Source organism: Meles meles, chromosome 5 (assembly GCF_922984935.1).
Source record: "Meles meles chromosome 5, mMelMel3.1 paternal haplotype, whole genome shotgun sequence".
Taxonomy (NCBI): Eukaryota; Metazoa; Chordata; class Mammalia; order Carnivora; family Mustelidae; genus Meles; species Meles meles.
Window position 1 is genome coordinate 60,917,950 of NC_060070.1, and position 17,130 is coordinate 60,935,079.

The 17,130-nt window shown below is 38.3% G+C and overlaps 1 protein-coding gene across 5 annotated transcripts in view; it reads right to left on the reverse strand.

Moving 5' to 3' along the window:
- Positions 1 to 17,130, reverse strand: part of AIG1 (androgen induced 1) — a 251,447-nt gene that overhangs the window by 189,177 nt on the left and 45,140 nt on the right. For all 5 annotated transcript variants that reach the window (XM_046006581.1, XM_046006578.1, XM_046006579.1 and 2 more), the window contains exon 2: positions 7,594 to 7,749. In XM_046006581.1, coding sequence (XP_045862537.1) covers positions 7,594 to 7,749 — 156 coding nt within the window. The remainder of the gene's footprint in view (positions 1 to 7,593; positions 7,750 to 17,130) is intronic.

Consider the following 17,130-nt stretch of genomic DNA (forward strand, 5'->3'; position numbering starts at 1 on the left):
TACTTTATCTATTTTTCATAAAACAACAGATAAACAAAAAATTACTTAAAATCCTATTTGTTTTTACTCAGTTTACATTTAATAGTTATTCTCAATATTTGTTATGTATCATAGTTCTTAAAACTCCTCATTTTATTTGGGCAGCAATGTGCCCAACCCCTAAGGATAAATCATAATACGTTGAAGCCCTTACAATAAGCTCATTTCCTTCTCCCACTTGCTTTCCCAGCCTCCCTTGCAGCTGGTTCTAGCCATGTGACTCTTCTAACAAATGAAACCTATGGGGAAGTCTGTAGACGGGGCTTAGAGGAAATATTCATTATCCTGATGAAGAGACAAACACATGGGGAGAGCTCCCTAAAGAACTTCCTCTTCCTGCCCTGAACATGATTGCAAAGGAGGTGATGTTTGGGACTTTTATCAACCCTCTTGAGACTGTAGGTAGCAAGTTCAAGGCAAAAAGTCAACACTCGGGAGAAAAGAAAGTGGACAATACAAAATGCCTAAGTCTCAAATGATAACACCAAGCAATACCATCCTGAAACTACCTGCTTACAGGCTTCTTGTTTTGTGAGATATTAAATATCTTTATTGCTTAAGCCACAGTTGGATGTATATTCACTCAATAAATACTGAATTATTTAGGCCTTGCTCCTGAGGCTTGGGTTATAGCAGTAGATCAAACATGCAACCTCTCTGGCTTCCCAGGGTGCAAAGTCAGAGGAGACGTCTGTTACAGAAATAAAAGAATAAACATAGAACGTGCCAGGTAGTGGTAATCATTATGGAGAACATAATGCAAGGTAAGGAGATTGAGAATAATGGAAAGCTAATTTATATTGATTATTCATGGAAGCTTTTCTGCGAGGTGATGATTTGAACAGAGACTTGAATGAATTAAAAGAGTGAACCAGGTGGACACCTATGGGGGTTCTGTTACTTGCAGCTGAAAGCATCATTAACTTAAACATCCAATAAGTTTGTGGTCATTTGTCAAAACAGAGCTCCAACATCATCATTTCTGGGAAGTCTTCCAAGACCTCCCAGTCACTAAAATCAATTCCTTCCTCTTCTAGGATAATTCTTCACCTTAGACTCCGGCACTGTTATCTACACCATGCCTTCTTCACCATACTTGTTCATAGAGCTTTATAAAAAGTCACTTTCTCTAGACGTTGAGACTCTTGAAGGACAAGATCAATTCTTAGTCACTGGCATCTTGGCTTTTAGCACTCAGTACTGCTTACCTAGTGAGCTCCTTGTACCCACAAATAATTATTGACTTGACTAGAGCTTCTGTCCTTTGAATGTTCTGGATATCAATGTGTGCTTTCCACTGGAGTGTGATTAAAAGTGAGCACCTATAGAAAATGTTATTAAACTGTGATTATTTTTTGTGTTGAAGAAATTTGTCTTGCAAGCATCGAGCAAGCTGACTGTTCCATGAAGCTGTACAAATTACATAGATCACGTAGGCAGAAAATCTTTGGTTTCCATCTAGGAGACAAATATATGTAAGATTGTCGAGAAGCAACCTGGTTCCCTATCAGGTACATCTGTCTAATCACATTATGTCCTTGGTCTTTGGAAAAGGCTATCCAAAAAATGATGTAAGACCACTCACCTAGGTTAGGTAATTACAGTCTCCCAAGTATTTCTCTTGGTAGGGGAGGAAAAAGTTCATTCGCTTACTGATCTTGAAGGAATACCCATCTGTGAAACCTCCCTCACTGGCAATCCAACTCACACTCACTTCAGTGCAGGAAGAAAGCATACGATTGGTTTAACCTAAAATGAACTGGGTTTTACCATAAAATATGACCTAACACATGTTACATTTTTAACCTCAAAGGTGAAGAGAAAGGAAAAGAGCATTTGAAGAAACTTAAAACATCAATGAAGGTTTAAAAAAAAAAAACCAGAAAAGAGTTTGGTTTTAGGTACCTGTGTGAAAATTTAATAAAGAGAGGATCAGTGGATATGAAGTGTATTTTTATATTAAATCCAGAGTTTGTAGAATAAAGCAAATAATGTGCTTTTTTAAAAATTTCCCCTTAATATCAAAACAGGAGGAAAGGCATTTGCTTCATATACTCTCAAACAGAATAAAATTCCCTTCCTTTATGTGTTACATTAACAGATATTTATATTAGTAATTAATATAAATTAATGCTTGCTTTCCATTTAAGCCAATCTCTTACTTAAAAATCAGAAAGGAAAATAATGTTTTTTTAGATTGTAAGGATATGACCTAAATTTGTACACTTCACAACATTTTTGTGAATAACAGCTTAGATTTAGCAGGTATGCCAATAAATGAAGCCTTACGAATCACTTTTTGAAAATACTTGCTAAATACTTTTTCTTTAAGTTTGCATTTGAGATTTCAAATTACATTTTCCATATATCCTAAGGAAGCAGGTATCATACAGACTCCATCACAAGCAAAAACAAAATTTCAAGGTACCTAGACTAGGTTGATACATATCAAATCTTCACCACATCTTCACAAAAACACACTTGTAACACCGGAGACGGTTACTGAACGAATAACTTTGAGACTAAACTCAGATAAAAAGCCCAAATTCCAGAAGACCCTATCTTGGCACATCCTGGTTTGCTCGGGATGCCCTGGATGTCCATCCCTGGTTAGAACAATCCAAATTTCCAGGTTCTTCTCGGATCCTCTCCCCCGCTCCACAGAGAGGGACATCCTCATCCTCAGCCCTCAGCAATGTTAGTTAAGCAACAGCCCAGCTTTTGGTCTCGAGCAACCCAAGTGACACCAGGGACAAAGATGTATGGGGGAGGTGGGGAGATCTGATGACATGTCTCCTGCAAGCTGAGAAGCCGCAAATGAATGGGATACATACACTTGAATGAATGGAGAAAGTATGAGAGCTCTTGGTCATTAAAGGGGATTGTAGTTGAAAACACATATAGAATATCTGAAAGAAGCACTTTCATACTCATCATTCTCATTTTTTTTTTTGCCACTCCTCCTCTTTGTCTTTACCTTTTTTTTGTTTGTTTACTTGCTTCGTTGCAAGTCTTAGCTGATTCTCTTAACCAGAAGGGTATCTGCTAACACAAAAGTCAACAAACTCACAGGAGACAAAAGACATTCTTGGTTTGATTGCTCCTAATGAACTTCAGTCCTTCCAGACCACATAATGTCATAGAGTTATTTGTAATGCTTCTTTAAAAGGGTGACAGGGTTCAGAAATAAACTGCGCATGGTACGAAGAGCCTCCCATGGGTTATCCCTGCAAAATGCAGTTGCGAGGCTTTGGGAGTGGTGGTGGTTTCCGGCCATTAGTGTTACTAAATCAAGGCCAGCTTTGCATTTCTGGGCATCTACACAAATCAGGATGATACATGCTATGTTCACTCAAGCAACCCCGCTGATTTCTTCAAGGTTACTCTCAAACAAAACTTTGCTCCAATTATCTTTGATTGGAATGCTTCATTATTTTTATATATCCTAGAGATAGAGTCCATGAAGTAGACACTTTAGGTCCATGGGTCACAAAAATCATATTTAGTGCTTCATGCCCACAGAAAGCAATTACTGTCAACTCTCAATTAACCTCGTTATCGGAGGAAGCATTAATGGAGACAATACAAATCCTAGATAACCTACCCATGTCTTTCTTGTTGCCACAGTTGCAGCTAAGGTGAGAGAGAGAGAGAAAGAGAGAGAGATAATGGACGCACCAGGCAAAGCTTGGGGCTCAGAGGTCTCTTGGGGAAAATTTGAGTGAAGGTGCCACTCTGCCCCCTTATTATGCCCCTTGCCTCTCTGCCCTGCATCAGGAAGCAAAAATAACATGACTTTCCCTGCAAACTTCCGGCTGACAAACAAAAGGTGAGAAGCAGAGGAAGCCAGGAGAAAGTGGGGTGAAGGGAGGTACCCTGTGAGGCTGGCAGTCACTGGCAGTCAGAGCCTGGAGGCCTCTGGGGACCACAGGCAGGTTCTCAGCAGTGGCTGTGCACCTTGGTCCTTAGGAAGCTCCAGCCATGTTCAAGGCTCTCGGGGCACTGGGCAAATGCTCAAGTGTTGTGCTCTTTCGGATTTCGATTGTGTCAACCAACATGGTCAAAGGTGTTTAATTACAAATGTCATAATTAATCGTTTGTACACATGATAAGCATTCTTACGCTATAGATGCCTACGGGATAGGGACATTCCCATCAAATCAGGTTGCAGGCATGGATGCTCCTCCCATCCTTCAGAAGAAACGTCCCAGGCCAGGAGCCACAGGAACAATAAAGATGACCCCTCTTCACGTGATTCTAAGTGGCTCTGCTCCAGAAAGCATTTGCATTTTAACAAGGAAGAAAAACTTCAGTGGTAAAACCACACTGAAATTCCAGACACTAGTGAGTAACTACAGGTCAGGCAGAGACACAAGAGGGGCAGAAGAGAACCTCCGAAGTCACAGCAAAGACAAGGGCACACCAGAAAGGAAAGCTAGGACGTTAACTTGGGGAAAGGAAGGCAAAAAAATCATAAAATTATGTTTTAATGAAAAAACTGTGTTAAAATGTTTATAAAGAGACACATTTGTGTCCTTTGTAAATATGACTTTGCTATAAAATGAATGGGGTCTGGCTGGAAAGAAGCTATTTACCAGTTTTTTGCCTCAGAATGAATTTCTGTGTATTAGCTTGACAAACTGGGGAAAGAGATGCAAAAACTCAAATGACAGTAAGAAACAGTGGAAAACATAGGAAGATTTCTGAAGAATATAGGCCAGAATTCTTCCTAATACCAAGGGGAGACAGACAGAGAGAGAGAGAGCGCAAGCAATGTAGCAGAGGGACTTCAAAAAGTGCGACCCAGCAATCCCACTACTGGGTATTTACCCCAAAGATACAAATGTAGTGATCCGAAGGGGCACCTGCCCCCCACTGTTTATAGCAGCAATGTCCACAACAGCCAAACTCTGGAAAGAGCCCAGATGTCCACCACAGATGAATGGATAAAGACGTGGTTCATATATACATATTACTCAGCCATCAGAAAGGATGACATCTTACCATCTACACTGACGTGGATGGACCTGGAGGAGATCACTCTGAGTGAAATAAGTCAATCAGAGATTGAGTCATGAGATTATTCACTCATATGTGGAATATAAGAAACAGCAAAGAGAATCATAGGGAAGGGAGGGAAAACTGAACGGGAAGAAATCAGAGAGGGAGACAAACCATGAGAGCGGCTTAACTCTAGGAAAGAAACTGAAGGTTGCTGGAGGGGAGGTGGGTGGAGGATGGGGTAACTGGGTGATGGACACGGGGGTGGGCACATGATGGGATGAGCACTGGGCATTATATTCAAGGGTGAGTTATGGACTCTATATGAAGTAGAGATGTAATACTTGTTGATGTAATGAAACGAATGATGTAATATTTGTTGGCTAACTGAATTTTAAATAAAAAAAAGTTCAGGAAAAAGAAAAGGCAAGTGTCTGTAAAAGGGAAATGACTCATGATAACAGGGAAGATTGTGAAAAATGTAAATATTGACTATAAAATATCATGGGTAAGCCAAAAATAAGAGTTAAAGAAGTAAGTGAAGCTGTTCATCCGATTGATTCATTGTTCTTTAAATTCTTCTGCGAGGCTCATCAGAGTGGGAAGGTGCATACCCCTGCAATGAAATGTGATGTGACTTCTGGATTAAAAAGGAGGGATGAAATTAAAGGTATAATTACTTCTTGTCCCTTTTTCAAAACACAGAGAAAATAACAAAAATAGTGAAATAAAGTATCAAACATGATCAAACAAACAAGCAAACAAAAAGTCCCCCATCCTTTTTACAACCCATGAAGCACACATGGACCAAATTCAGAAAGGACACTGAAAGCTGATGGGTAACTCAAGCTCAAGCAGGTGCAGTTTCTGGCCAAAGTAATGTCAAAAATGTCTAAAGGGCCTAGGCAATCTGTCTTTGATGAGAGTGCTAAGAGGCACAATTTAAACCCTAGAGACAAAGTTTGATATGGCATAACAGAGGGAGAGGCAGAACTAAGAGAAAATGTGTTAATACTGTATTCCTATTTACTTTTGTATTGTGTTACTGTATTCCTTCTAGCCAAGGAAGGCTTCCAGAGGCAATGACATGCCTATAGAAATTCCAAGGGAATAAGCCAGTAAAAAGAAACAAAAGATGCACAGGCTTGGATTTTCTAGATAATTCTTTCATGCACAGAGCATAAGCCTTTATACTTTATGCCAATGGAAATTTTCTCTTAGATGATTATTCTGATAGAAAGTATTTGAATTTTATATGTCAAGTCCAAAGAAGGGAATACTAAAGAGTATGGAAAGTATCTGTCAGGTTAAGCAACAGAATTTGAGAGATTTTCTAGATGGTTTCAATATGAGCACCCATTTATTTTTTCAAAGGAAAAAGATGAGGGAATGAGCAGAGGAGTGTGATCAGGTTACAAGAATCTCCTTGTGTTGCTTTCAAGAGCTAAGGACTACTTCATCCAAGAAAATACAATTCAGTACACAGGAAAAGCAATTCAGCGATAGTCTGGTTACTCACTAATTGGTCTTGGAACAAGCATTTTCTGCCAGTTATAGATCTGGAAGGATTTAAAAAAACCAACTTTCTGACTCTGCCTCACATGGACCTTGGACTCGATACACATTCTAGACCAGATCACCTGGGCCTCTGTTTTTTCTATACAATGGCTGGCAAAGGAAAGGTCTGAATTTGAATTAGGTAACATGCTCTTCCTTGTTTTCACAATTTGAGATTTACAGGAGTTCTCTCCCTCTTTTCCTGGCGATCCACAGGTTAAAATCTATAGAATCTCATCAGACTCTGGCCATTTAAAGAAACGTGGTTTATGGACGGATAATGGATGATTAACGGACTTGTGGAGGAAGTCAAGGAATGGAGGGACTCTAACAGAAAATAATGAAAATCAATGAAGCCAGAACAGACCCAAACATAAAGCAGCATTTACTTAAGTGATATTAGCCAATGGCACAGTTGGGAGAGCGAAGCAGTATGAGCTACGGACTTCCTCTCTCAAGTTTAAAAAATACTAGAATGATCATAGACCCAAGGACCATACATTTTTAAGTTCGGGCTGCTAAAGACACTGCTATGGGTTGAACTGTATGTCTCTAAAATTCTTATGTTGAAGTCCTAACTCCCCAGTATCTGGGAATGTGACTGTATTGGATGTAGGGCCTTTAGAGAAGCAGGTAAGATTAAATGAGGTCAGTGAGGGGTCCTAACCTGATATGACTGATGTCCTGATTGTAAGAGGAGATTAGGGCACGGACACACATGCGAGGAGATCATGTGAGGACACAGGGAGAGGAGGCCACTCACTGGCCAAGGACAGAAACCTCACAAGAAATCACCCTTGCGGATGCAAGGTCTCCAGAACTGTGAGAAAATAAATGTCTGCTGTTTGAGCCCCCAAGTCTGTGGAACTTTGTGACGGTAACCCTAGCAAACTAATTCACAAACCTGCTATATAACCAGTCCTTCTTTTTCTCTTAGAAGTCTGAAATAAGACCCAAGTTTCTTTTGTGGTTAGATGCATTCTACATCATACTCACAACCCCAACAGGAAAGGCCAGGACAGCTAACATCCAGTCTCGGAGAGAGATGAGCTTCTTGAGCTGCCTTTCTTGTTCTTGGTTCCCACTTCCTCTAGTCAGGAGACTGGAAAGATCAGTCAGCACACAAATGCCAAAAAAGACAGCCTGGATGACCTGGAGGGAGACAACAGCTGGTGTTAGTCAGGAAGATCTAAGGACGCCCCAGCTGTAGGACAAGCGAGCAACAACTTTATGACAGACAGATGATAAAAGAAGACCAGAAGCATACTTAAAAGACTGGCCCTACAAAAAAAAAAAAAAAAAAAAAAAAAAGAGGAAGATATTTACAAATTGCTCTCATTGGTGAGAGAATTCATCCTAAAACTGCTTCCATTTTTGCTCACCTCAGGACACGTGCGACGTAAGCATGCACATGCATATCTAAATAGGCCCAACAGAAAACAGTATCAAATATCATAATGACATGTCCATTATGTTGAAAATATCATATCTATGATCTAGTTATATTGACTAGTGGAGTTCAACAAATATTGAAGAAAGACAAAGAAAAGAATCAGGGTAGCCCGAATAAGAAACAAGACACTTGTCTGAATGTGAAGAACTCTTGCTGTGCTTTAATCTCCTAAATTTAGAAATTTTCTTGCCAAAGCTTCTAGTCCTTGAGTCACAATCAAATGAATGCAATAATCAAAACTGGTACAGAGAGATTTTCTGTTGTCAAACCTAAATGATAGGACCTCTTTCTCAGGTTTTCTGTTTTTTTGTGAAATAAAATCTTCCCAAAGTAATATAAACAGAGATAAACCACACCATATTCCCAAAAAAGCTTTCAGTTGTACATTCCCAAATCAATTACAAATTGAATTACTTACATCCACTATGTGTAACTTGGACTATTACAGGGAGGACTCTGAAACACCACAATTCAGTAATCTGTGAAATTCCCAAAGTGGGGGCAAAAGTATTAATGACCCAGAGCTGTGAGTAGAGGCAGGAAGCAACTGTCATATAGCTTAGCAAATGATAATTCAAATTATGGAAAGGGCAGAAAATACATTCCTTGGGCTTAAAAAGGCATCCATTTAGCACCAACAATAGATTCAGGGTAATTTTTCTGGCTTCTTTTACCAGAAATCATTTACTGATGGTATATTTATAAGAGATACAACTTTACTCACTACTTCTTTAGAAAACAACAAAAAGTGTTGTGTAAATGTCCATGTTGGTGGTGGAAAGAACTTGTGATTCAGTGGATGAGTGGATGAGTTCCTCACTGAGGCACAGAAAAAAGGGAACAAAGACCCTCACAATCACGTCGTTCCATTCTTTCACATAGTACCCCACACTCAGATTCTCAATCATTCTGTTCAAATTCTTTTGTAAGCCATTTTGAAAATTCTGAATAATGGAGATTCCATTGCTGACCTTAGTGAAATAAAAATCCTGCCGTATTTTTACATAAAGTGCAACTGCTATGGACTTCCAAGCTCACTCAATCTTGCCATTATTAACCAGTCTTAGCTAGAGTAATGTTCTCTTCCTTCTCATACCTTAGCCTGTCTTATAGCTTCAATGACTTAAGGTTTATTGTTATTCTTTCTATGACCAGAAAAACCAGAGTGGGAGAAGCTGAGTCTGCGATTACTGAGCATGGCCCAACTGAAGGGGTGGCAAGAATCATGTTGTGATGACCAGACATAATTTCAATGACTCAGGGAATAATTTTACACTTAGAAAACTTTCCATACCATATCTTATCACTTTAGACATTTGATCTTTACGTCAACCCTAAAGGGCTTTGAGAAATTGGAGTAGTCCGGCTGGGGAATAATAATCTCCATGTCAGTTTGGTCAGTGAACATATGAAAAGGTGTCCTGCCTGATCAATTATCAGGGAAATGCAAATGTAGATGACAGTGAGATAGCATTTCTCACCTATATAATTATCTATAATTTAATTCTGACAATACCACTGGTTATATAGATATAGAACAACTGGAAGCCCTACAGTGGGAATGCAACTTGGGACAACCCCTTCGAAGAATACTTGGCAATATCTAGTGATTTAAAGATGCATATACCCTATTATCTAGTGACTTCATTACAAAGGGTATTCCCTTACTGGAACTCTCATACATGTGTTCTTGTCACATGCACACGGAAGTTAATTTCTGCATTCATTGCTTCAAAAAAGTCAGCCTATATGTCTCAATTATTGACTGCATAAATAAACAATGCTATATCCATACAATGGAATTCTAAGTACATATCCGTTTTTCATTGTCACAACAAAACATTAAACAAAAAAAGAAAACAAAAAAAAATTGCTACATTTTGCCAGCATTAAAATAAATTTCAAAAGAATGCAAAGATAATTTTAAGGATGCATGTATATAAAGTAAAATATGAAGAAATCCATGGAATTAACAGCATTGAATTCAGGTACCTCTATAAGGAGGATAAGACTTGGGGCACTTGGGTGTCTTAGTTGGTTAAGCATCAGCCTTTGGCTCTGGTTGTGATCCCAGGGTCCTGGGATCAAGCCCCCACTTCCAGCTTCCTGCTCAGCAGGGAGTCTGCTTCTCCCTCTCTCTCTGCCCCTCCCCCTGCTGTGTCCTCACTCCTCTCTCTCATGAATAAATAAAATCTTAAAAAAAAAAAAAGAGGGTAAGACTGGAGGAAGGACACAAGGGGCTCAACTGTATCAATAATACTTTATTTCTTAAGTTGATTATTTAGGTATATAGAAGTTTATTGTATTATTTTCTATGTACTTCATTATTATGAAATATTTCCAAATACCTTAAAAATAAAAGGTAAACAAAATGGTTTTCACACTTTGGGGATGTAGTTGGCTAGTCTCTTTCAGCTGTTATGCTTCTAAATCAGTTACCTCTATTTTAAAGATGGGCTAGCAAAATAGCAGGATTTAGTGAGCTCCAAATGAAGTGAATTTTAAAATTTCATTATCAAGTAACTGCTACCAGAGTTGCCTTCCCACTATAAACAACTAGACATTTGTGCTAAATATATAAATCACCTTTTTCATATATTGAACTTTTTCCTCTGCAATCAGCCAAGAAATCTTTTTTAATTAAATGGCTCACCTGATGAGGTCAGGCCCACCTTGAATAATTCTCCTTTTGCCACATAAAGTATTATAATTAAAGAGTTGGTTGTACTCACAGGATTTTACAAAATCCCATGGGAGGAGATCATACAATGGTGAGTATCACTGAAAGTCATTTTATTATTCTACATACCACAAGCTGTGGGTTAAATAATTTTCAGAGCTCACGCAGAATGGAGAGCTATTCAAGTTCTGACCAGAGAGGCCTTACTGACTACAACAAGCATTCAATAGAGACCTAAGAAGTTTATTACCTAAATAGTGATGTTAAAATAGCCTTGAAATAAAAGATACTTTACATCCACCCCAACAATACTTCAAAACAACCATTAAAAAAAAGCTGATCTACAAGTAACTTAAATACCTGCAAAAACAAAATTCTACAATTTTTAAAAGATTTTTATTTATTTATTTAATTGACAGAGACAGTGAGAGAGGGAACACAAGTGGAGGAAGTGGGAGAGGGAGAAGCAGGCTTCCCACTAAGCAGGGAGCCCAGAGTGGGACTCGATCCCAGATCCCTGGGATCATGACCTGAGCCGAATCAGACACTTAATGACTGAGCCACCCAGGCGTCCAAAATTCTACAGTTTTTAAAGAAATATATCAAAGTCCAGACATTTGACAATATCCAACATTATAGTAGTCAACATCTAATCAAAAATTACTAGATTTTCCAAGAAGTAAAGAGATCTTTAACCAAGAGGAAAACAAAGAAATAAAAACAGATATTGAAATGACAGAAATATTGGAATTAATAGACAGGAACATAAATCACTAAATTAAAGTAAGTTCAAGAAGTTAAATGAAAATAATGAGTGAAAATAAAAAAAAAAAAACATTAAAATGAACCAAACTGGGGGCACTTGGGTGGCTCAGTCAGTTATGCAGCTGCTCAGGTCATGATCTCAGGGTCCTTGGACTGAGCTCCACATTAGGCTCCCTGCTCAGTGAGAAGTCTGCTTCTCCCTCTGCCTCTGCCCCTCCCCCCCCGCTCATGGTCTCTCTCTCTCTCTCTCAAATAAAAAAAACCTTTAAAAATTAAAAAAAAATCGGGGCACCTGGGTGGCTCAGTGGGTTAAGGCCTCTGCCTTTGGCTCAGGTCATGATCCCAGGGTCCTGAGATCAAGCCCCGCATCAGACTCTCCACTCAGCAGGGAGTCTGCTTCCTCCTCTCTCTTTGCCTGCCTGTCTGCCTACTTGAGATCTCTGTCTGTCAAATAAATAAATAAAATCTTTAAAAAAAATAAAAAAATCATAAAAGAACCAAACTGAACTTTTAAAAATTAAAGACACTGCCTGAAACTTAAAAGTCACCTGGTGGAAATAATAGCAAATTAGACACCTGCAGAAGAAGAATTTAAAAATTGAATATAAAGCATCATAAACTATCCAAAATGAATCACAGAAGGAAAAAGATTTAAGGGGCATCTTGGTGGCTCAATGGGTTAAAGCCTCTGCCATCGGCTCAGGTTATGATACCAGGGTCCTGGGACAGAGCCCCGGGCTCTCTGTTCATCAGAGAGCCTGCCTCCTCCCCTCTCTGCCTGCCTCTCTGCCTACTTGTGATCTCTGTCTGTCAAATAAATAAATAAAAAGAAAAGAAAAGAAAATTGAAAAAAAAAAGAAAGAAAAAAATTTTAAATATCAACAGAGTCTCAATGAACTGTGAGAAAATGTCAAATGAACTAACTTATGTGTATTGGAGCCCTAAAGGGGCAAGGAGGGAGAGGGAGGGATCTAGAAAAAGTATTAGAAGAAATAATGGCTGAGGCTGTTCCAAAACTTCATTAAAACTAGAAACCCACAAATCCAAGAAACAAAACAAATGGAATACACACAAAGAAAACTACATCAAGGCATAATACAATCAAATCCTGAAAAACTAACACTTTAAAGCCACTGGAGGAGGGGCGCCTGGGTGGCTTCGTCAGTTGAAGGTCCAACTCTTGATTTTGGCTCAGGTCATGATCTCATAGTCCTTGGAGCCAGCCCTACGTCAGGTTTTGTACTCAGCAGGGAGTCTGCTTGAGGATTCTCTCCTTCCTCCATTTGCACACACATGTGCTCTCTCTCTAAAATAAGTTAATAAGTCTTAAAAAAAAACTGGAGGAAATAGACATATCACAATCAGAAATACAAAGATAAGAAACTTCAGACTTTTCATGTAAAACAACACAAGCCAGAAATCCATTGAAAGATATCTTAAAGCCCTATAAGGGAGAAAATTTCTCAAAGGTGAAAGACTTTTTCAGACTAACAAATGCTGAAAGAATTTATTGTCAATAGAGTTTCACTATAAGAAATGTCAAAGGAATGGAAAACATGATAACAATTAATTTCAAATCTATACACAGCAATGATAGTTACTAAAAATAGTATATATATGTATATATGATAGTTACTAAAATAGTATGTATATAAAATATTTATCTTTTATTTTATTTTTTAAAAGATAATTGACTAATGCAAAAAATGAGAACATATTGTGAGGATTTAAACACATTCAGAAATAAAATTATAGCAGCACAAAGGGAAAGAGAAGAAATGGGAGGCATAGGTTGTTAAGTTTTTAATTTTACATAAAGTGGCACAATATTATTTGGCAGCAGAGAGTAATAAGTTAAGATGTGTTCCATAAACCCTAGAGGAACCACTAAGAGAATAAAATGGAGATCTTCAGCTAATGCATTAGTTGTCTGTGCTGCATAACAAATTACCACAAATTCAGCAGCTTAAAACACCACCAATTTGTTCATTCACAGTTCTATATTTCTGTTGGAAGCCTGGCTTCTATGCCCTCACAATCAAGATATTGTTCAAGCATGGTTCTTATCTGGAGGTGCAAAGAAAGGAGCATCTAAGCTCACTCTAGCTGTTGGTAGAACCCGTTCTTTTTTACTATAAAACTGAGGTTCATACTTCCTTTTTATGTGTTGGCCATTCTCAGCATCTTGGATCTGCTCTCCTGCCCTTGTACCTGATCCCACTCCCTAATCCTCAAAACCAGCAACAGAATAGTAGATTCTTCTTGTACTTCAGATCTCTCTGACTTTCCCTTCTGACATCAATTTAAAAAAGGTTTCTGCCTTTAAGGACTCGTGTGATAATATCAAGCCCACATGGGTAATGTCTACTTCTTAAGGTCAGCTGTGCCATACATAAGGATACATAATCAGAGAAGTTATATCTCATTAATTCAGATTTTCAAGGTTAGGCTAGGGCATCTTTGGCAGCCAATTTAGAAATTCTGTCTATCACAACTAATAAGTTAATACTGAATATAAAATGGAATACAAACAGTACATCAGGGTAATCTAAAAGAAGTCAGAAATTGGGAAAAAGGAACAAAGGCTAGATGAGACAGAAAAAAAAAAACAGTAAGATCTCAGACTTCAACCCAATAATGCTTATAACTACATTAAATACAAATGGTTTAAACTCTCCCAACCAATATCAGAGATTGACAGGCTGAATTTAAAAGACAAACAAAAAGCACTTTAAGGGCACCTGGGTGGCTCAGTTTGTTGAGCCTCTGCCTTCAGCTCAGGTCGTGATCCCAGGGTCCTGGGATCCAGCCCCACATTGGGGCTCTCTGCTCTCTCTCTCTCTCTGCGCAGCAGGGAGCCTGCTTCCCGCCCCCCCCCCCCGCCTCTCTGTCCGTCAAATAAATAAATAAAATCTAAAAAAAAAAAAAAAGCACTTAAAGTCAATAAGTATGGATTTGTTAAAAGTAAATGGATGTAAACACCAATTTTAAGAATGCTGGTATGCTATACTAATAATATAAAAAAGTAGGTTTCAAGATAAAGGATGGTACCAAAAATAGAGAAAAACATTTCATAATGACAAAAGGGCAATTCCCTAAGAAAGTATAATGATCTTATAAAGCAAAAATTAATTTAATATGGGACTGAATTACTCAATAAATGTCTAATAATAATTTAATGATAAATAATTCATTGATTCTTGGGAAATAAATGCCTTTATGAAGATTTAAAAGAAAAGGAGAGGAGAAACCTTAAAATGCAAGGGGGGAAGAAAGGAAAGGGAGGAACAGAATCTCATATTTGAGAAGAGAAAAATGAAAGTAAATCTGCAAATATAAATGTAACAGTCTGAGTAACAGTTTGCCAAACTTGGAAGATTGACTGTATTATGAAGTCTTACGCCCTTCTACAGTTGAACCGTCTTCTTATCCCGTAGTGTCTGACTTAGCAGCCCCCTTACTATTATCTGGTAGCTCACACTGTCCCTCTCTGGTGACCTCTCCACTGGGTCTCCCTGCATTGTAACCACAGTGAGGCCTCCCACTTCACCTGAACTGATATGGAAGACTTCTCCAATGAGTGTGTGGAGATCAGGGAAAGGAAGTACCACAAAATGATTTTCTACTCATTTCCAACTATCAGGAGACTGAGAGGAAATTGTTGGGTTTTGTTAGTTTTTGTTTTGTTTTGTTTTGTATTTTAACTCACAGTGGCTAATTTTCAAAAGATAATCCCTAAGTATTATAGAATCGCCCACCATTCTCTAGGGAGGAGCATAGACAGGCTTTCGCTTATGTTGCTCATTTAAGCAGTCAGCCAATACTGTTAAGCTAACACTTTAGATTTCTGCTGCTTTATGAGAATTAGATTTGAGCTGACAGGCAACGAATCGCTTTGCCTATCTGTATCATGTTGTCCGTGGCAACTTAAAATTCATTAACTTAAGAATGGGAAAGTCGTATGGAGATGCACAAGTGAATCTTAAGTAGGATTACCTTGAAGCATTATTTGGCTCCGGCCACTCTGCAGAGCTGGCATTTCCAAACCATCAGCTCAGCATGACACACATATACACCATCTGGCTTGGAGTTCTTAACAGGCTGGCTGCTCTTATTATTTTGTATCACGTGTAGAAATGAAGTGGTCAAATGTACGGTATCTCTCCAAGAAATATAAATAGGAATTTATCAGAATGAAAAAAAAATCCCAGGATATTTTGAACTCACTCTAGTATTTGTTCCTCTAAAATGTTCTCTACTGTTGAATAATTTCTTCTGCATTTTCTCTCCACCCCCTCAACTCTCACTGTCAAGAGATAATACATTATTTACTGAGTCATTTTAGGTTTGGGATTCATTTCCACTAGTATGGAAATGTACCCAAATTCCATTCATATTTTTATCTTTTCTTACCCATAAGTGGTTTTTATCAAATTAACTTAATATTATTTTTCTTTTTTTTCTGGAATGCACTGAACTATTGCAATTCTGTTTCTAGCATAGGGCAAATTCATTAGACTTCTACCATTTATTCCCCAACATATATGAAACGGTTTATCCAGGATAGGTTTTATTTCCCTTCGTTAGGATCATCTTCAATGTCCTCAATTATATGTAATTACACCAAAGATTTAAAAGAAAAGGAGAGGAGAGGAGAAAATGTCTATATATCAGGTTATGTCATTACCATAATTAATTGCTAATTTCCATTTCCATCTAACAGGCCAATTTCAGGCAAGAATAAAGAATGCACCAAAGTAAGAAAAGCAGCATTTTACTTAAGAAATGTGAATCACTGTTTATATGAATTTTTAAAGACCACAGTATGCTTCTCTTGACCACTGGGAGTAAGACTTCCAATGGCTTGTATGTATCATGTACCATGTTTTGACTATATTGGATTCCATAAGATTAACATAAATATTACCATAATATTTGAAAATGTTGCCTATTTTGAAGTTAGTTTAGACATAGTGGACAGAAGAAACAAGACAGAACTCTAAGGAGTGATGTGGATCATGGGCTGAAAGAAAACCAGAAAGAACGGATGGAAAGAAGACAGTAAGTTTTACAGGTGTCATAAGGGAGGGCCTGGAGGAGGCCCCTGTATAAGGATCAGAGCATTAACTAAAGGGAAATTTAGATAAAAATGAAAGCAATTCATGGCAATATCTGTGTTCAGTGAAGAATGAATTTGACTGAAAGAGTGAACATGTGGAAAGGATTTAAGGGCCATAAAATAGCAGTACTATAAAACACAATCTTCAAGGAATTCCCCCCCTCTATTCCACAAATAGCGTATTTTTTAATAGCACAAAATTCCTTCTTCTTTTTATTAAGATAAAGTGTGAATGCCCAAAGGATTTCAGCACCACAAGACAATGACTCAGTATGAGGGCAAATGAGTGAATTCTTTATGGATGTCCTTTGCATTTGTTTCCAGTGCCTTCCTTGCCTGAGACATCTGAGTATCTGTAGCAATTCTGCAGTCCCAGAGGTCCATCAGCTACAGGGAGGCAGCAATCAGTCACATGTTTGGACGCTACTCTGTAGAGAAATCAATGTCTTTAAAACTACCACAGACTCTCTCCGCCTCCCTCATCCACGGAGACTGTACCCATCACATGCGCTGGCT